General features: G+C 51.1%; 1 protein-coding gene across 8 annotated transcripts in view; it reads left to right on the forward strand.

Moving 5' to 3' along the window:
- Positions 1-9,055, forward strand: part of MYO18A (myosin XVIIIA) — a 145,997-nt gene extending 136,942 nt beyond the window's left edge. For 6 of the 8 annotated variants that reach the window (XM_077919595.1, XM_077919599.1, XM_077919600.1 and 3 more), the window contains 2 exons: positions 165-1,513; positions 7,515-7,654. In XM_077919595.1, the coding sequence (XP_077775721.1) occupies positions 165-1,512 (1,348 nt within the window). In that variant the 3' untranslated portion in view covers position 1,513; positions 7,515-7,654. Of the gene's footprint in view, positions 1-164; positions 1,514-7,514 lie in introns of all 8 variants that reach the window. The other 2 variants (XM_077919602.1, XM_077919603.1) reach the window with 1 other exon arrangement.
- The last annotated feature ends 12,048 nt before the right edge of the window (positions 9,056-21,103 follow it).

The raw sequence follows: 21,103 nt of genomic DNA on the forward strand, positions 1-21,103 counted from the left end.
TTCTCTCTCTCTCTCTCTCTCTCTCTCTCTCTCTCTCTCTCACACACACACACACACACACACACACACACTCACCCTCATTCTCCCACACGCACCCCAACCCTTGAACTTACTGTCTCTCTCTTTCTGTGCTCTCCCTTGCTCCCTTCCACCTGCCCCGTCAGAACCGCCCTGAACTCAGTTGCTAAAGAGGGCAAGGAGGCTGACGAGAGGCCCGCCTCCGTCATGAGCTCCCTAAGCTACAGGAAGCGGGGCAACCTCAAGGACTCCATCGGGGGCAAAGGGGACGAGGAAACCCTCTTCTCCACCCTGAACGAGCGCCCGGCCTCTCCCACTCGCTCCTTCCGCAAGGCCAAGCGCAACTCGGGGGCCAGCGGCCTGGACGACAGCAGCTCCGTCGCCTCGTGGAAGAAGCCCACCAGAGTGGCGGACGACCTGGACGAGAGGGGCTCGGTCCTCTCCCAGCCCTTCTCTGAAGCCAGCGGCCAGCTCTGCCACAAGGGCTTGGAGAAACGCTGGTCCATCTCGGCTGCGGAGTTTGACAAGACCTCAGTTCTGTCCGCTCCCATGAGTCACGGCGGGGCCTCCTGGGGCGGCCTGGATTCCCGGGAGCAGGACGCCAGGTCATCCCTCAGCTTCGCTCTCTCCAGCCCAGGCAGTTTGCGGCGGAGCACCTCCCGCCTGGACGACCTCAGCCCTTCCTACAGCCGCCCGGGCTCCCGCCTCTCCATGGGCCACTCCCAGCTGGACGACGCAGCCAGCATTGCCCCCAGCGACTCCTTCTCCCTCTACAGCCAGCACTCCCTTTCCCGCAGCCTCTCGGTGCCCCCGCGGCCCCGCAGCTCCGCCGCCGATGAGCTCCAGGCAGAGGATCCCGACATCCGGCCCGTCAGCCACCGCAGCTACCTGGACCCGGACCTGGAGGCGGCCATCAACGAAGTCCTGAGCTACAAGCCCGTCAAGTTCAAGCGTTCCAGCCTGGATCCTGACTCGGATGGTGACGACGACAGGAAGAGCGTGCGGAGCACCAAGAGTGCCGTCCTGGCCGAGCACTCGGCCGAGCCCCCGGCCAGCAGCCTGCGCAGGTCAGCCTCGGCCTTGGATTTCTCCAGGCCTCACGGCACAAAAGGCAAGAGCCGGAGGAGGAGCTCCAGCGAGTCCTCTTCCTCCTCCTCTTCGTCCTCTTCCCCGGAGCGCCAGCGGAAGAGCTCCAAGAAGTGCTCCAAGAAGTCCAAGAAGAAGTCCAAGAAGAAGAAGAAGCAGCGCTCGCGCTCGGCGTCCTCAGAATCCTCTTCCAGCGGCTCGTCGGGCTCCACCGTCTCTTATCGCAGCAACTCCAGTGTCAAGAAGGGCCCCAAGCGGGCAGGCCCGGGCTCTGAAGGGGAGGACGTTTCCAGGGAGGGCCCCGAGGCTGTGAAGTCCAACAAGCAGCTCAAGAAGGAGGAGAAGCAGCGCAAGAAGGAAGTGGACAGCCTGATGATGAAGTACCTGTATCGCCCGGAGAGCGACTAAGGCAGGTGGCATGGAGGCAGTTGTGTGCCAGGTGTGAGCACGGCGTTCCTGACTAACCTCTAACAAGGGGGAGGGGTGGGAGGCCCTCCAGGCTGGATTTGGGCCTTATCCTGGATCAACGGCAGCTCAGCTTACCCAACCGGAAGGATGTCCAGGTTCTTCTTCTTCCCTGCATGCTGGCAGCGGATGGACGGCATGGGTCGACTTAGCCTCGGAGTGTGCATGCGTTTGGTGTGTCTCCCCAGTCACTAACCTCGTCCTCCAGGACTCGCCTTCCTTTTCAGGCTGGATCCTGACTCCTGTGCACTGGGTCCTCCCTGCTCAGTCAAGGGGGCGGCACCTAACCTGCGTGGCACAGGGTAGTAGTGGGACATTTGTTTATTTTATTTCATGTTTTGCATTGATTCCTATAAAACATCTCCAGGAATTCAACAATAACAGCACCAGAAATTATATATATATATATATCATCTATTAAATCAGCTGGGTTTTATCCAGTACGATGCTAAGGAACTCATCCTGTCTGCGCAAGGATTCATAGGGTCATCTAGTGGAAACCCCTACAAAGAAGGAATCCATGCTTGTGCAGCAGAACTCACCACTACCTCTCTTCTTCCTGAGCATGCTCTAAATTTGTTCTAGGTTTCTCCTCAACCCTCTAGAGCAGATCTGGAAAGGGGAGTGAGGAAGAGAGGGGAATAGTTTCCATTGCACCAGCCGAAATCCTTAAAGCTAACATAGCGAGTGCATTTGGGTGCAGCCCAACGAAAACAATTTCACAAATTTTATTTAAGGCATTTGTATAACGCTTAATCGCTTGTGTTTCTCAGCGGCGTACGTAAAAAAAAGCCAGACTGGATAAATTGAAACTGTGAAATAGAAATCTACGATAAAACCTAGCGCTATCTTGAAAAGCTTGCCAGAACGAGGAAGCCTCAGCCGTGCGCCTGAAGTTCTGCAGACAGGGGTTGCCTGTCTAATCTGTCTGAGTTGAGAGAGGGCTTCCACAGGCTTGAACGCACTGATGGTAAAAGCGATTAGAACAATTTCATATATAAAAACAATTTCAAGTCCAATACAGATAACGGGCTGGGATAAAGAAGAAGAAAGAAGAAGAAGTAGTATATCTCCATTTATTGAGAAAAGGAGGTCTTTGGATGACGTGGCCTGCCTGATGTTGAAGCCGAGCTCCTCTCTTTGTGGTTGGAGCAGGGCTGCCTGACGTCAGTGGTGGCCTGGCTGGCTGTTCCTGCCATGCAGAGGTTCTCGGCATCATTGGTTGGAGTTGTTGTTATTATTATTATTATTATTATTATTATTATTCCCCCCTTTTTTCCTTGACAGGCCTCAAGGCGGCTTACAGATAAAAACAAGAATTACTAAAAACATGGGGAAATCTATCATTAAAAAACAATTAAACATTGATAGAATTAAAACTATATACATACATAACATATACATACAGATGCACCTCTGCGGGGAGGCAGTTCCACAGCTTTGGGGCTGCCACAGAGAAGGCCCTCTCCCCCTGGGCCACCACACCCCCGAGCCGCTGAGGGTGGAGGAACTACCCATCTCAGCACCTGAGAAAGTTTGTAGGGAAGGAGGCGATCTTTCAGCTATTTGGGTGCATTTGTATCTAAATCAGAATCCTACTTGACCCGGTCAAAGATCAAGCCTCCGTACAATAAATGCATCCGTTTCCTGGGCAGACCCAATTCCAGGTTGAAATCCAACCTGAGTTTTGGGTGTGCGAGTTTCTCCTGTCTGAATGGACTATTCAAGGTCAGGTGATCAAGCCCTCCTGATTGCCACCAGGGCAGATCTGCGGAACCAAACAAAACCCTGCCAGCCCTAGGCCACCGCTTGCCCCAGCACTTTCCCCACCCACCAAAACCCAAGGTGCCCTTCACGCCTGCAGTGTGTGCCACCATGTACAGGTGCCAGGCTCTGTCCAGCTCTGGAAGGCCATCATTGTGCAGGCCTGACCTGGAGGATTGTGCCTCCCACTGCCTCCATCCTCACAACCAGTCTTCTCATCTTCTCCAAGTTCACCCCCCTCCTCCTGGCCACTGCTGGCTTGGTTTTATTCTGGCGGGTGGCACAAGAGATGCCAGGGTGCGTCTACCTAGGCCAGAGAGAAGAGAGTTCCCAGAGGGGGGCGGGGTGGAGAGCCATAAGAAAGCCGTGTCTCTCTCAGAGTGGCACTGCTGCTCTGAAGGCTTGAACATCTCCTGATGAGGCTGCGTTGCGCTTGGCAGCTGCGCACGCCCAGGTTGGGAGCCTTTGTTTGCCCACTTCGAAGATGTGACAAGGGAGAGGCGGCTGTGTGTGTGTGTGTGTGTGTGTGTGCGCTTGCCTCTGCAGCAAGCATTTCGAAGAGAAGCAACGGCAGCGAAGGCAAGATTGTGTGCGCGTCCCTCTTCCCCCTCCCTGCCAATCCCTAACAAAAATTTATTTGTGTATTAAATGGTTTCCGACAGCTCTGAATGGGAGAATTATCTAGAAAAGAGAGACTGCATTTTCTCTCTTTTTATTTCCTTCTCCCTGCCCCCACCCCCCGCACTTTTTTTTTTTTTTTAAGACATTTTCTCTTTTAAATGTTCAATTACTATTGCAGCCTCCCGCAGCTGGGGGAATGTTGTGCTTTAGATTTTCTTAATGCACTTAACGCTCCAGCTGCCATAACAAGAAATGGAGCTGGGAGGGGCAGGATTGGGTTCGGGTGCGCGAGTAAGAGAGGGGGCGATGGGGGGGGGGAGAGAAGAGAAGAGAAGGAAGAAAATGTGTCTCTTTTTTCCTCTAAGCAACTGTGCAACAGGGTGTGGAGTTGCTGAGAGCTGGAAGGAGGGACAAGGGAGGTCATTTAGTGAGTCTGTAATGCACAGCCTTCTTTTCTCTCCCGCCCCCAAACCCATCTTAAGCACACACACTCCCTGTTTTCTGTGATCACTCCTGCAAGTTTCACACAATTTGGCCATGTGTGTGCTTGCGAGAACAGCAAGAGATTCGGTGAATGTGCCCGACACTGTGTGCATTGTGGGAGAAACCTGTGTTGTTGGTTTTTTTAAAAGAAATCAATCCAGGTTTTCATCCTGAGAAAGAAGGGTATCAAAAGTCTGCAAAGCACACCCCCCTCCCTCCTCCATGGCATTCTGGAGTGTCAAATAGTTTTATGGGTTTTATGGATTCCTTTTACGGCTTGGCCTGTCGCTCTTTTGCCACCCTCAGCTCAGGGCGATGCTTCCCTGTCTCTAGCGTGGTGGAGTGGGACTTGATTCATTTCACAGCTGAATTGCTCTGATTCGCACTCCGCAAAACACAAACCGAAACGGCAACCATCCTTTGAAATTCGCCTGAATTTTCCTAACGATCTGAATTTTTCCATGTGCAAAAGAAATGCATGTGCTGGGGTTAAAGTGTGCATAGGAATGCATAAGTTAGTGAAAATAACATACCAAAAAATGCATTACGGTCATGAACGTCGCTTGCAAAAATGTATTAGGCAGGATTGTTACTTATTTTATTTATTTGTAACATATGCTGCTTGGTTGCAAACAAAAACAACAGAACAGCCACCTCAAAGCTGTTTGCAATTAGGATTGCATACAAATATGTCTGCGTTAGGAGAAATTTGGAGTAAAAGGCTGCCGGATTTTCACGAGGACTTTTACACACACATACGAAAAATTTATATATGGGCAGTGACCATTTTGCAGTGACCTGGAACACAACTGCTGCGTTTGCAAACTGACATAGCAATGTGGAGAACTGCACTTAAAGATTGGGAAAGATGGGGAACTTGAGAGGAAGGGAAACTGACAGCTTCCACCTGTCCTTCGTCTCCAGGCCATTTGGGCTTATTTAATTTATTAATTTATTGCATTTATATATCCCACCCCACCCCCTGGGAATTCCAGGCAATGTGTGCATGGTTCTCCCTCCCCCCCTCATTTAATCCCCACAGCATCCCTGTGAGGTGGGTTACGGTGGGGAGGCAGGTCATACCCAGCGAGGGCTCCATGGCCGAGTGGGGAATTCAGACCCTGGTCTCTCCCAGATCCTAGTCCAGTGCTCTAACTGCTGCACCATCACTGCCTCTCCCTCACACTGTGCAGGCTTCTGTTTGGGCTCCTCCTGGTCTGGAGAGCCTTCGCAGCTGGTTCTCCCTCCCTCAGGTCTGGATGAGCCTGAAACCTAATGAGGATGAAGAGATCTGAATCAGGATTCCCAGAGCTGTAGAGGAAACAGCTGGATCCGCTCGGATCCTGAATTGATTTCAGCTGCCCGACTTGCAACAAATCCTCGCAAGGCTCAAGTGCTGCGTTTCCCATTCGCGTGTTTGGATTTTACATTTGTGCCGTGCCAACAGCGGCGTTCTCCTAACAGAAGACAGATATGCTGTTTCAGACGCAACTTAACTAATTTGTGTGGAGGGGGGGGGGCGGCAAGCAAGGCTCAATTGCAAGGCTCCCATCGCAAAGCTCCCCTCCAGCAAATCCTTCGTGCCGGGAGGGAATTTCCAAATGGCTCCGCGTAATGAGCGAGTTTGCGAGGTTATTTCTTCTCTCTCTCTCTCTCTCCCCCCCCCCCTTTTCCCCGAGCGTGGCTTGCAACAGATAGGGGTGAAATTTCCAACAAATGCCTGATTTGCTACAGATTATTTGCTTAGCTCTGCTAACTACGGGGGAGAGTAAATCACTGCGGAATGCCCTGGAAGTGTCTGGGAGAGGAGAGGAAAAAATATAAAATAAAAATGAATAATGAGCTCTCGTGAAAGTGAGCTGCTGGCTTAACAGTTTGCCGAGGCAAGCAGAGACCCTGAGGAGATGTGGGGGCCCCATCTATGAGCTGGGAAGAGAACCCCTGAATGCCCCACCTTGAGGGAAAAAACTCTGTTTTAAATCAAGCTCTGCTTTTTGCAAACCACCTGTTCCTGAGAGAGAAGTCTTCTTCCAGCCAGCTGTGGCAGAGGGCACGTAAGCCTACTCATGGCCCATAACCGCACCATCCAAGCCCCCAATTTCGTAATGAGCACAGGATTGAGTCTTCTGAATATCGGCACCCTTTCCCCTTCTTTTTAAAAGAAGCCTCATCTTTCTAGTCCCTAATACAGTGTGAGATCCTTGACGAGATTTCAAGCCAAGCGGAGGCAGGGGTTGGGAGGCAGTGTGCTGGAATGCCAGTAGTAAATTGCAGGCGCTTCATGTCTTGCCCCTTTAGCTTGCAGCGGCAGAATAAATTGTGTACAGCAAGCAAAAGTGCATTGGCGAACCCACAAGTTACGTGCGTTGCAGGAATCTGCTTTTCTGGGCGCAGGATATGGGTTCTGAGCTGCTGTCTTCTCCTCGCCCTGGTTAGGGCAGAGCACCCAGAGCTGGCTTTGAAAGCAGAACTTGGACCAGGACTTGGGGATGTTGGAGGCTTCTGATGGAAATCGCTTCTTCCTTCCATGCCCAGAACAGAAATCAATCCAGCAAATGTGATTGGGATTCACTGCTATTGTCACTTTTAGTCCACAAACGATATGTAATAGATCACACTCCTCCTCTCAATTTGCATTGTGTTTCTTTGCATCGAAAGGAATGGGGGCGGGGAGCAATGCAACAACAATACCGGCGTAATTTCATCACAGCAAGATGGATTGTGTGGCAAAAACTGAGTTGCTCCGGCCTTGTTTTGTAGGATGCAGCTGATGTGTGTGTGTCGGCCAGCACTACAGGGCACAGCAGTGGCCTTCCTGGGGGCGGGGCGGGAAGCCGAGTGGAGAACAAAGGGCGTTTTTACAACTGATAATAACCATTAGGCCTTCTTGCTGCTACTTGTGCATGTGTGTGAATCGATGGGATTAGAAGCTGGAATAAGGCAGCTTTTAGGGGGGTGTCAGTCTGACCCGGGCAGGTGGCCAGCTTGGAAAACGCAAGCCGCTGAGCCTCCGCTTCACTCAGAACAGGCCTCTGCCTCGGTTTTTGACCTTGTCCTCTTGTTTCCCCCTCCCGCAGCCCCCCCGGCTATCGGAAATCATTCACCTACGACAAGTCAGACGAGGAGCGAGACACTTTTGACGGCGCCCACCGGTCCAAGCACTCCTCCCGGAGCTACCTGAGCGACAGCGACTCGGAGAGCAAGCCAGCAGAGACCACAGCGTAGCCCCAGGCAGGAGCAAGGCTGGCGGGCCATTCGCCTCCCGACCCTCTCGCTCTGTGGTTGGGCATGCCGGGCGCAAACGGAGGCACCCCTCTGCAGCACCAGCCTCCGGCCAGCGCGCTTCCAGGTAGTCTCTCTCTCGCCCCTGCCGCCAGCTTGGGGGCGCCGCACGACCACCGTCCTCTTGCATGGGAGAGAAAGGCAACGATTATGCGAGGCCACTTGTTCCTTGCGGCGAAGAGGTGGGCTGGGGGTGGGCGGCCTGGCCACCCTGCTCAGCTGCAGGGAGCCCCACCCCCCACCCCGCCACTGCAGCCAGGCTGACCTGTGTGTGTGCCAGAGGGATTTTGCGCTCCTGCCAAGCTTGCCTCCGGTGGCCCCGTTTGTGGCTGCAGGACTGTTCCGTGGACAGCAGAGGATGCCAGCTGTCTCCTCGCTTCCTCTCTGTGCGTGCGTCAAGGTGTTGGCGGGGGAGCCCTTCTCAACGCAGTGCCTGCCCCTCTTACGTTATAATTTAAATCCGTTCTGACCTTTGTGTGATGTCCAAAGAAACGAGAAACAACCCCCCTTTTATCCGAAACATTTTTTAGAAAAATAGCTGAGCCGAAAAACACAGATGCACTCTCTGTCTTCTGCCTCCCAACCGCGGGAGAAAAACCCACCTGCCCCTCTAGCTCAAGTCTTTTGAGCACGCACAGCTCATGCCTTGCACGCTGGCGCACTAAGCCACATCATTTCCATGCCCGCATTTTCTTGCACTTGGATTTGGGGGGTGGGCACTGGGTGGTGGTTCTGCCACACCTTCTGAGCACCCCTGAGAGGCTCCCTACCTCCAGGAATGCTTTTGTTTTTAAAAGAAAGAGCGGAATGTATCCTCTCTGCCTTCTCCACACTCACAAAACCACACACGCCGTCTTTGCGCAGGGGGTCCCAGGTCCCACCCCTTCCGGTAACCAAAATGGCTCAGTCGTCTCCTCCCCCCCCCCCCCGGCTTGATCCATATTTTATCGCTCATTTTTCTCTGCTGCTGCTCCTCCAGCAGACTTCCAAAGGAGCCGCTTTGCATTTTAGCTTCCCCAAACACCCTTTGCTTCCCTGGCCAGGAGCCCCCCCACTGCCCCCCCCCAGCCCTAACGCTCACCTATAACCCTCGCTAAGTTATACACAAGACTGGACTCTTTGTGGGGGTGGAGAGCTGAGGCGGGGGGAGTGCTGGGGGCGCACTGCCAAGCTCCTCTCTCTCTCTCTCTCTCGTCTGGGTTTGGTTTCTATTATTACTATTTTTTGCACTACTTCAGTTGTGCGTTGGATTTTTTCTAATTTTATTTTTGGTTCCCTTCCCCTCCCTTGTCTGTCGACTTTAAATAAAATAAATGTCATTTATGGGTAGTGTAAACCCCTCTGGCCGTCGGTGTCTTCTCTGAGAGTGTCAGTGGTGGACTCTCCACCTGAGGATTTTAAACAGAGGTTGGATGGCCCTCTGTCGGGGATTCTTCAGCTGAAATTCCTGCACGGTGGAGCGTTGGACAAGATCGCCCTTGGAGATCCCTTCCACCTCTACAATTCTGTGATTCTATGGTCCTGGCCAAGGGAAGGGGTGGAGGAGATACGTTTCCCCATATAATGGAGCCATAATTCTGCAAAAAAAACCCACTACCAACCTCTACAGTTGGAAGCACACTTTGTTCTCATGCTGCACAAAAGATTTATTTCTAGAGTGTGGAAACATAAAGATCATCCGCATTGACAGGAGCCCACCTCTCTGTGTGAGTCCCTGACCTGGGCATTCCTCTAGTCCACGAAGAGGCAGGTCCAGCACACTTCCCTCCTGTAGAGATGCAGCAGGCAGCTTCCTTTTGACTGCAGGTCATTCTTCCCTCTGTGTCCCCTTTAGAAGTGACACAACAATTCAGAGGTGAGATGGAATTGGGGGGGAGGGGACGGGAGTTCACTCTTGTTTGCTTTTGGATGAGAAACTGCCTCATTCGCACTTTCTGAAAAACGATCCAAGAACTGGAATGCAGACCTTGATTGAAATTTGCTCTTCTCTGAATTTTGCGATGCAGTTTTCCAGCCCGCTAACGTTTGCAAAAATCATTAGGGGAGAAAGTGTGCCTCACAGTGCACCTTCTGTGATAATAACATGAACAAATGCATTACATTAGAGAAAATTGCACACAAAAATGTGTTTATTTCATGGGCAGGCAAACTAAGGCCTGGAGGCCGGATCTGGCCCAATCGCCTTCTAAATCTGGCCCGCAGATGGTCCAGGAATCAGCGTGTTTTTACATGAGCAGAGTGTGTCCTTTTATTTAAAATGCACCTCTGGGTTATTTGTGGGGCATAGGAATTCCTTCATCCCCTCCCCCCCCCCCAAAAAATAGTCCCCCCCCCCCCAAGGTCTGAGGGACAGTGACCGGCCCCTTGCTGAAAAAGTTTGCTGACCCCTGGTTTATTTGAAGAAAATGCAGACTAATTTTCACGCAGATGTTTAAATCCACAGAAGCTGTGGAAATGTGCAGAACTGAATTTCGGATCAGACAAAAAATTAAGAAACAGAGATCCGTACCCAGTAATTGCCTGTCCTTGGCAGCAACTGACTTAGAAGAGAATGTTGTAAATCTGTTGTGTGTTAAATCTGGCATATTAACTTTTTTTAAAAAATAGACACACACCGGGCAACCTGTAGATGGTGTAGTGCTGGTTCAAAACACGCCCACTCGGTTTCACAGCACCAAGGGCAGAAGCATTGCCCCTTCCCCCTTGCTGTTGTGAATTAACAACCGTTGTGGTGCAGGAGTTAAGAGTGTTGGAGAGATCAGGGTTCAAATCCCCACTAGGCCATGATGCTCACTGGGCAACCTTGGGCCAGTCACTGCCTTGCAGGCTGACCTACCTCACAGGGTGGTTGTGAGAATACAATGGGGAATGGAACTGTGCACGCCACCTTGAGCTCCTTGGAGGAAAGGTGTGGTATGAATGCAATAAATACTAAATCAGCCTCCGCCAGCATGGCAAGTGCTCAGGGGGTCATGGGAGATGGACCCCAAGAACATCTGGAGGGCCGCTGGGTCCTCAGCCCTGCATTACCAGAACCTGCAAGGCAGAGGTGGTGACAATTCTGGGCGCAACACTGTCACACTGTTGGGAGAAGACTTCTGTAATAATAATAATAATTTATTTATACCCCGCCCATCTGGCTGGTTTCCCCAGCCACTCTGGGCAGCTTCCAGAAAAATATTAAAATACAATAATAATAAGAAGAAGAGTTTGGATTTGATATCCCGCCTTTCACTCCCTTTAAGGAGTCTCAAAGTGGCTAACATTCTCCTTTCCCTTCCTCCTCCACAACAAACACTCTGTGAGGTGAGTGGGGCTGAGAGACTTCAAAGAAGTGTGACTGGCCCAAGGTCACCCAGCAGCTGTATGTGGAGGAGCGGAGACGCGAACCCGGTTCCCCAGATTACGAGACTACCGCTCTTGACCACTACACCACACTAGCTCTCTTTAAAGCAAACTTTAAGAACATAAAACAAGGAGCAAACTTTAAGAACATAAGCAGAGCCTGCTGGATCAAGTCCGTAGCCCGCCTAGTTCATAATCCTACTCTCCCAGTAGCCAACCAGATGCCCCAGTGGAAAACCCCTTGTGGTTTCCAGCAACTGGGATTCAGAAGCATCGCTGCCCCCAGTTTTGGAGGCAGAGCCCAGCCCAGCCACCCAGACTGGTAGCCATCAATAACCCTCTCCTTCTAAAGGCATTTGTCTTTTAAAGCCATCGCTGCCTCCTGTTTTAGAGAGTTTCATTCTGATGGTGCTGCATCCTGTGTTCCAAAGGTTGCAGTCAGGAGTCAGTGTTGGCACAAATCCTGTCTTGTCTTTGGGACCGGAACTTGAGTGTACAGAGAGGAGTTCAGCTTTGGGCGCCGAGGCTGCATTGGGCATGCATTAAACCCTCAACGTGGTGAGCAAATCACGCTAACCCTGTGTGGCAGATTCCTGCCTTCAGCGGCCTCCCTTTCGTTTTCGGATCATGGGCAATTTTTGACTCGAGCAACCTGGAATGCGTCCTAGCTTTTTCTCTCAGGCCTCTCAGATGCTGTCGGCACCAGCTGCTGCCCACGTTTGTGACCTCCAGTGACCGCTGGGTTCCTTTCACCGCCTGCTTAGGGAATGAACAGAATCCCTCATAAGAGCGTGGCAACAACCTTTGCGGACAATGAAGCCGAACGCTGGAAGTTGAAGGATCAAGAAAAAGAAAGGACTTCTTTAAACCGTGGAACTCCCTCCCACTAGATGCAGCGATGGCCACCAACTGAGATGGCTTTGAAAGACGACTAGACAAATTGATGGAGGAGCGTCAGGCTACTGCTGGCTACTAGCCAGGAGGGCTCTACTCTGTCTCTGTGGTTGGAGGGAGCAATGCTTCTGGATCCCAGTTGCTCTTGTGGTCCTGATCCCTGGTTTCCCATAGGTGTCTGGTCAGCCACTGTGAGAACTGGGCCGGATGAGGCCCCCTTTGGCCTCATGAAAGCATCTAGAGCAGTGGGTCTCAACCTGTGGGTCCCCAGGTGTTGTTGGACTACAACTCCCATCATCCCTGAGCTCTGGCCTTGCTAGCTAAGGATGATGGGAGTTGTAGTTCAACAACATCTGGGGACCCACAGGTTGAGAAAGGCTGATCTCGAGATTATGGGGCCTCTGAGCCTATCACTTACAACAGAGAAAGTCAAGGGGATTGGGTGAGGGAGGGGCCACTTCACCTCCAGCTGACTGGCTGGTTCTGCCCACAATATTCTAAGCCATTAAATGAACCGGTACCCTATGGATGCAGTCCAAAAATGCTAATCAAATTTATTTTTCATTTTTCAAAAAAAATAAAGCGTGGTTGTGCTATGGCGATAACGTTAACTATATTTATCGGCCCCCGTCCAGCACAGCTGTTGTTGTCAGAAGACTCTGGAGGACGTGCCATGAAGCTGGAAATGGGAAGAATCAGGACAGATAGAAGAAAGGACTTATCACAGTGCAGAGTGAAGCTGGACTAGATGGGCCATGGGCCCAATCCAGCAGGCTCTTCTTTTGTCCTTATGTATTGGCTGGGAATGATGGGAGTTGTAGTTCAAAACAGTCAGAGCATGCCCAGTTGGGGAAGGCTGCTTTGAGATGGTTGAAGAGGTGTGTGGGTGTGTTTGTGCACGCACACATGCAAAGCAGGGACAGGGAGCCATTGCTTGCTCCAGAACCTGTGGCTCCCCAGCAGTTGTTGAACTACAACTCCCATCATCCCTGGCCATTGGCTGCACCAGCTGCTGGGCGTTTCAGTCCAGCATCTGAAGGACCTAATCCATGTGAATTTTGCCGCTCCTTCCCTTTCCTCCTGCTCTGGCAAGTAGGACTCGAGCCAATGGATTCAAGTTACAAGAAAATCCAGCTGAAAATCAGGAAGAACTTTCTGACAGTGGAAACGACTCCCTCGGGAGGTGGGGGACACTCCTTCCTTGGAGGTTTCTAAGCAGAGTTTGGATGGACCTCTGTCAGGGATGCTTTAGTTGAGATTCCTGCATGGCAGCGGGGGGTTGGTCTGGATGACCCTCAGGGTCCCTTCCAACTCTGCAATGCTATGATTCCAGCTAATTTGCAACCAGCTCTGTGGAGCCAGTTCCTCCTTAAGTGGCCCCACAACCTTCTTCCTTTCATGGGGTTGGGGGCCATGGTTTTAGAAAGGGCCTGCAAGAGCTGGGGAAGGGGGGAGCGAGAGCGAGGAGCCGATCTAGGCCACAAATCCTGGCTTGTTTGGAACAGATGGTGCGGGCCGAGTGTGCTGGCGCCGTGGGCTTCCCCCACCTGCCTTTGCTGCGCAGTCTAATCCTCTCCAGAGCGACACAGAGGCACAGATAACATGTTTGCGACTGAGATGCGTCCTCCTCAAAGCCCCGTCCTGGCAAGGGCCTCCCAGGGAAGGCGTTTCAAGGTGCCAGGATGACGTTTGCCGAGCGAGGAGGAGACTCCTGGGTGCATGGGAAGCGGCTGGTGGAGGGGAAGAGAACCTGTGTCCCTCGCCATCGAGATGGGACTCCCAGCTCCCAGAAGCCAGCATGTTCAGGGATGTTGGGAGTCGTAGTTTGACAATAGCTGGTGGGCTGTAGCTTCTGCACACCTGATACAGAGCAACTGTGGCGCACGCTGCCTCTGAGCATGTGTCCCCGTTTGTGCAGAACACCCCCTGTTTCATCTGTCTCTGGATAGGTCAGGTGGGGGGAAACCTCAGACCCAGGAGCCAAATCCGGCCCTCCAGACCTCGCCATCCGGCCCTCACGTCTCTTCCCCTTGCTGACCCACCTCTGTGCCTCTCCCTGAGTGCTTGCTCTCTGGAACGTGTCCTTGTAAACTCTGATGGCGCTTCATCCTTGCTTCGATGGAGAGCAGTGTGTGTGCATGTTGAAACCTCTGGCTTCCGGGTGGTTGGGAAATAGCTCAGCCCACGGAGGCTCAGAATCACATCTGTCGCTCTGCCCACTGCTGGGACGTGGCCCCTGGAAGCTGCTCTTCAGTAAATGCGGCCCTCGGGCTGGAAAATGTTCCCTACCCCTGGGGCTAGCGGAGGGTCTGCGCAGGGGGAGGGAGCTGGTGGCTGCAAACCGCCGCAGGACTTGATTTGCAAGCCCAGCCCGTTTTGCCCACTCGTGACGCCACTTCAGGCCAGGAGCACTGATTTCCAAGTGCAGCCCTTTTCACCTTCCGATTCAAAGCTTCTCTCGGAGCTGGAATTCATCAGCCTTTTATTAGCATGTTTTAATGGAGGCTGGAGTAGTTCCTCCCTCTCTGTCGGAGGGAAGAGGCACCGCTTGCCTGCCTGCTGGACTGCAGGGCCTGTCCTCCCTGACCACTAGGCATGCTGGCTACCAGGTCTGTTGAGAGTTCAGGCAGCACCTGAAGGGCCACACAGGGCAGGCGCCCTCAACCCTGTTCTGCAGCAAATACCGTATTTTTTGCACCATAACACTCACTTTTTTCCTCCTAGAAAGTAAGGGGAAATGTCTGTGCGTGTTATGGAGGAAATGCCTACGGGTGGCATGCCTACGGATTTTCCTCCTCTAAAAACTATGTGCGTGTTATGGTCGGGTGCGTGTTATAGAGCGAAAAATACGGTACACAAAAACCAGTTTTTCGCATTGGCCCAGCCACAACACAAGAGTTTTTGCCACAGAGCCTAGAACCAGCAGGGGGCGCCGTGGCCCAGCCCATCGCTTGGTGGGTGTTTACCTGCCTGATATACCTGTTTCTTTGTGAAACACCTGTTTGCTGCCTTCACTCAAAGTGGCCCACCTCGCTTGGGTCCATTAACTTCGAGGAGTAGATCTTTATTTAAATATTTTTTAAAACGCACTTTGGTTTGAAAGCAAACGTCAAGGCCCAAAGTTACCTCGATGATTCAGAAAAAAGCATCGCTTAAACATAAATAAATCCACAAATACTGTTGGGTTGAAAGAAAAATCACATTTCAAAGACCTGTCTAAGTGCCACAGTTTTTAAAAGGGGATATCTAAAAGGAGGCTGCGATGATTTCTGCCAAACTTCCAGTGGCAGGGAGTTCCACAGGGCAGGGCCTGCCACACTAAAGGCATGCGGGGCTGTGTGAGGAATCTCCAGAGGTGCCCCATCAGAGGATACTTAGCGATCAAGGTGGAGAATAAGGGACCAGGAGGTCCTGTTGGTACTTTGGGCCCAGGTTAGAATAATAGAAATGTAGAGTTGCACGGGACCCCGAGGGTCATCCAGTCCAGCCCCGTACAATGCAGGAATCACAGCTGAAGAATCCCTGGCAGGTGGCCACCCAACCTCTGCTTAAAAACCTCCAGCGAAGGAGAGTTTTTTAGGGCTTTGTGAATGAACGCCAGGATTTTGAACCTGGCCTGGTGGCAACCTGGATGCAGCCCTTGTGTTTTTAAGGCAGTGTGTTCTTTTAAAAAAGAAATCCGACGCCATTTGCGCTTTAAAAAAAGAAAAAATCATAATGTGTTGAGAAGGGGAGGTGGGGACTGTTAGACTGGCTTTGGGAGGGAGGGAGCCGTTTTCTCCTCACGTTTGTGGCATCTCCCCAAATTACTCCCGGCTGCTGGCAGAAATGGCGGTTGCTCCGGAGACCTTGGCACAGCGATTTTCTAATTGAAAAAATCCAATGTTTTGAGATCGGGATTTTTTTTAAAAAAACCAAAACCATAAAAAGCCCCTTTCCTCCAGGCTGATTGCTCCTCAGCCAACCAATGAGCTCTTTAAAAATGTTCACTCCCCGGCTCCCAAGAAAAAGCCTAGGAGAGGATTTCTTTTCCTTTTTTAAAAAAAGGCAAGCGCACAAATGCAGCCCGGTCGAAGCATCGGGACCGGCTCTGCCATTGAGTTACGTGAACCGTCTGCCCCAGGTGGCATATTCAGGGTTCTTGTTAGGGTGTTATGGGCCCTTGAACCACAATCTATGTCTCTCTCTTCTGCAAAAGGGTGAAATTGGGATCTGCTGTGTTGGGGGTGGGAACGGCTTGAGGGACCCTCTCCCCAAATGGTGAAAGGTGGGCGTAATAATAATAATAATAATAATAATAATAATAATAATAATTTATTATTTATACCCTGCCCATCTGGCTGAGTTTCCCCAGCCACTCTGGGCGGCTTCCAATAGAGTGTTAAAAACAATACAGCATTAAATATTAAAAATTTCCCTAAACACGGCTGCCTTCAGATGTCTTTTAAAGATAAGATAGCTGCTTATTTCCTTCACATCTGGTGGGAGGGCGCCACTACTGAGAAGGCCCTCTGCCTGGTTCCCTGTAACCTCACTTCTCACAGGGAGGGAACTCCCAGAAGGCCCTCGGCGCTGGACCTCAGTGTCCGGGCAGAACGATGGGGGTGGAGACGCTCCTTCAGGTATACTGGACCTTTGAGGCCGTTTAGGGCTTTTAAGGTCAGCACCAACACTTTGAATTGTGCTCGGAAACATACTGGGAGCCAATGTAGGTCTTTCAAGACCGGTGTTAGGTGGTCCCGGCGGCCGCTCCCAGTCACCAGTCTAGCTGCCGCATTCTGGATTAATTGCAGTTTCCGGGTCACCTTCAAAGGTAGCCCCACGTAGAGCGCATTGCAGTAGTCCAAGCGGGAGATAACTAGAGAACTCTGGTGGCCCTCACAACAGGACTGGGGGGCATTTTTGGCCTGAGGGGTGCGTTTCTTCCTGGGCGAATTCCTGAGTGGGCAGGATACCAGGTGCAGCTGGAGTCAAAAGTGGGAGGAGCAGGGGGTTGGGCTAAATGACCCCTCCAGCTGTACAATTCTAGCTGCACACTGCTCTGGCCTCCGTTCAGGCAAGCAGGAGGCATTATCAGAGCTCACGGGTGCATTTCCAGCCAGGGGAGGGTCTGAAACAGGGCCAGGGAGGGGCATGGCTCGGGGAGAGATCCAGGGGCCAAATGGAGAAGTCTCGAGTGCCGCATTTGGCCTCGGGACCTAAGGAGAACCCTTTGCTCTGCTCTCTCCCTGCTAACAGCTCTGTCCCATCGAGTGTCCCATTTTGCCTCGGAAGAGGGCAAAGGTTTTCCGGGGAGCGGGGGCAGAGAGGGACTCTCTCCTCGCTTCGCTCAGCGCTGCCGAGATGCAGGGTACAATTTTATGCAAATGAGCGGGCTCCTTTGCATTACCATAACTTTCAATAATTAATGAGAACAGCTCGAGGGCTCAGATTCTCTTCTCCTCATCTGCATATTTATTAAGGTCTATAAATGATTCAAGTTCACCCCCAGCCCCCCCCCCCCAGCCCTCGGACACAGATCACTCTCCCTCCTACCTCCGGAAAAAACCCTCCTGGAGATATTTGTGTGTGCGACTGACCTATTCATTTTGCTATGAGGGTGGGATTGAAGAACAGAAACAGACTTTGTGGCCATCAGTTTGGTCCTGTGTGCTAGAGAAAAGGTACACACACCCCAAAATCCTGCAAGCGCTCTCTCTCTCTCTCTCTCTCTCATATTGGAGTCCCCTTAGCTGAGCAACCAGCTGCCCCATTTGCCCCTAATTGTTGCTACACATGAAAATTTGGCAGCCGAGTAACATCCTGCAAAATCCTTTCCTTTTCCCACCACTGTGAGAAATCACACTAGGCTCCTCTAATGGTTTGGGGACTCTCTTATTTTTTAAAAAAATAAAAATCTTTGGGACTGAACAGGTTTTGCTGCAAAATGTTGCTTTTGATAACATTCTGCGGGGGGTGTGTGTGTGTGGAATGAATGAGATGCTAATGTCAGGGGTGATTCTCCCCTGACAACAGTCCCCCCAACCAACCCAAATAGCAACTTCCAGATTCCCCATTAAATTTTGCTTTAGGTGGAATCCAGGGATCTTGTATCTCCTTGGATCCTTTAACTCCTTGAGGTGGCCCAGTGGACTCTCTTCTGGGGCTGATCTGCGCTGGCTGTCCCAAAATAAAGTGAATAAATTGTATTGCACCCCACTCCAATCTCTGAGTGGTGGGAGACCAGGAGGTTCCAGGCTCTTAGCCAGGGTTTGCTTTCCTTAGAAGGAAGGTCAGCTCAGTCTGCAGAGCATGACATTCTTAATTTCAGGGTCATGAATCGAGCAAAAGATTCCTGCACTGCAGGGGGTTGGACTAGATGACCCTCGGGGTCCCTTCCAATTCTACAGTAGTATGATCCTCTGACTGTAGCGCCTTTAGGATATATGGTTTCATTTATGCACATATACAACCTGAGTAGATAGATAGATAGATAGATAGATAGATAGATAGATAGATAGATAGATAGATAGATAAAACACACTTGGGGGTACAGTCCCAGAAGGAAAACAAACAAAACAATGTACAACAATAAATTTAAAATTTATAAATGCGATAAGCGTATAGACACTTAAAACTTTAAGATAAACTACCGCAGGGAGGTGACCCAGAGTCACCCATGGAACCGAGTTTGGGGATTTTCTTAACAAACTAGTTTGAGTCAGGAGATGGTCTGCGCCTACAGATCTGTACACAGAATCTGGCAACTATCCAGGTCGTCTTCTGATCTTTGCCTAACAGGAAAAGGCCGAACTTTTGCTTTTCCGGGAGGTCAGCGAACCTCACCAGTAGGGGATCAATGGTCTCACTACGTGCCTCTTCATAAATGGGACATCTAAAGAACAAGTGCTCTGGGCTTCCTATCTCCCCCAATGAACAGGCGCAAAGTCTCTGAGCATATGGGCTGAGGATAAGATGGAGGGGCTCACAGTATTTGCACGCCCAAAGATCTTGCTTTTCCATGATTCACAGTTTTTGGATCCAGAACGGAGCAAGCAGGTCTCTGTGTCTCCAGCTTCCAGCTTGCTTGCAGCTCAGCTCACACACAACTTCCTGGCTACTCTCCTACCTAGAAGCTAGGCCAGCGCTCATTCTTTTGGGATGTTGGTGAGGGCACTTAACTACTGGCCAAAGCCATATGCAGATGACACAACCTTGATGGCAGAAAGTGAGGAGGAATTAAAGAACTTTTTATTGAGGGTGAAAGAGGAAAGCGCAAAATATGGTCTGAAGCTCAACATCAAAAAAACGAAGATCATGGCCACTGGTCCCATCACCTCCTGGCAAATAGAAGGGGAAGAAATGGAGGCAGTGAGAGATTTTACTTTTTTGGGCTCCATGATCACTGCAGATGGTGACAACAGCCACGAAATTAAAAGACGCCTGCTTCTTGGGAGAAAAGCGATGGCAAACCTAGACAGCATCTTAAAAAGTAGAGACATCTCCTTGCCAACAAAGGTCCGTATAGTTAAAGCCATGGTTTTCCCAGTAGTGATGTATGGAAGTGAGAGCTGGACCATAAAGAAGGCTGATCACCGAAGAATTGATGCTTTTGAATTCTGGTGCTGGAGGAGACTCTTGAGAGTCCCATGGACTGCAAGAAGATCAAACGTATCCATTCTTAAGGAAATCAGCCCTGAGTGCTCACTGGAAGGACAGATCCTGAAGCTGAGGCTCCAAGACTTTGGCCACCTCATGAGAAGAGAAGACTCCCTGGAAAAGACCCTGATGTTGGGAAAGATGGAGGGTGCAAGGAGAAGGGGACGACAGAGGATGAGATGGTTGGATGGTGTTCTTGAAGCTACCAGCATGAGTTTGATCAAACTGCGGGAGGCAGTGGAGGACAGAAGTGCCTGGTGTGCTCTGGTCCAGGGGGTCACGAAGAGTCGGACACGACTAAACGACTAAACAACAACAACAACAAAGCCATTACCTTAAGAAAGGAACTGGTTTGGCGGGTTTCTGTAGCCTCTTCTGCTAGACAGCTAGAGTCTAACCCAGGGGTCAGCAACCTGTTTCAGCCGTGGGCCGGTCCACTGTCCCTCAGACCTTGTGGGGGGCCGGACTATATTTTTTGGGGGGAAATGAACGAATTCCTTTGCCCCACAAATAACCCAGAGATGCATTTTAAATAAAAGGACACATTCTACTCATGTAAAAACACGCTGATTCCCGGACCATCCGTGGGCCGGATTTAGAAGGCGATTGGGCCGCATCTGGCCCCCGGGCCTTAGTTTACCTAACCTATGGGTAGGCAAACTTAGGCCCGGGGGCCAGATCCGGCCCAATCACCTTCTAAATCCAGAGGGAGGGTGTGTGTGTGTGTGTGTGTGTGTGTGTGTGTGTGTGTAAGAGAGACAGAGAGTACATGTGAGGGCACACACAGTCATCCTTAGACATTGCACAAACCTGTTTACCTGCCACTGCAGCACACACCGGATTGCGCAGCGAGTGTGCAAGGATGCGCAGCAATTGTGCGGTTTTCCTAAGACTTCTCATCTCCCCCCTGCCCCAGCCGAGTCAATTTTGCCAAGGCACTTGAGAGGGGAGAAGCTTCCCCCTCTCTGGCCCGGGGCCATAATGTCTGCGTGCTGGTAATGCGCCTCTATTAAGCTAAGCTATCTGATGATAATAAAATGGCACATTTAACTTTAAAACATTTCGCTTGACTCTGTGAAGTGTGTGTGTGTGGAGGGGGTGGGGGGTGGAGAGCGGCTTCTTAGCCCACGAGGCTTCATCTCTTTCCATCTTCTTTCTTTTCTTTTAAATGAATCAGAATGTGAAATGACTTCTCTTTTAAGAGTTTATTGTTCGGCTGTGAGTGGCACTAATGTGGCAGGGACTTTGGGGCTGAGGGACAATCCCTATTCTCAGTCCATCTGTTATAAGGAGAGTTTGGCTGAATATATGAAGCGCCTGCAGGATCAGGCCAAAGTGGTGGGGCTCATCTAGTCCATCATCCCATATTCACAGTGGCCAACCAGATACCCCCCAAAAGGAAACCCGCAAATGGGACCTGGGCTTCTTCATGAGGAATTGGGTAGAATCCCATCTGCATCTTTGACGTGACATCACCGTCCAATCAATGTCCAATTTTCATCTTTTA

Source organism: Podarcis muralis, chromosome 15 (assembly GCF_964188315.1).
Source record: "Podarcis muralis chromosome 15, rPodMur119.hap1.1, whole genome shotgun sequence".
Taxonomy (NCBI): domain Eukaryota; kingdom Metazoa; phylum Chordata; class Lepidosauria; order Squamata; family Lacertidae; genus Podarcis; species Podarcis muralis.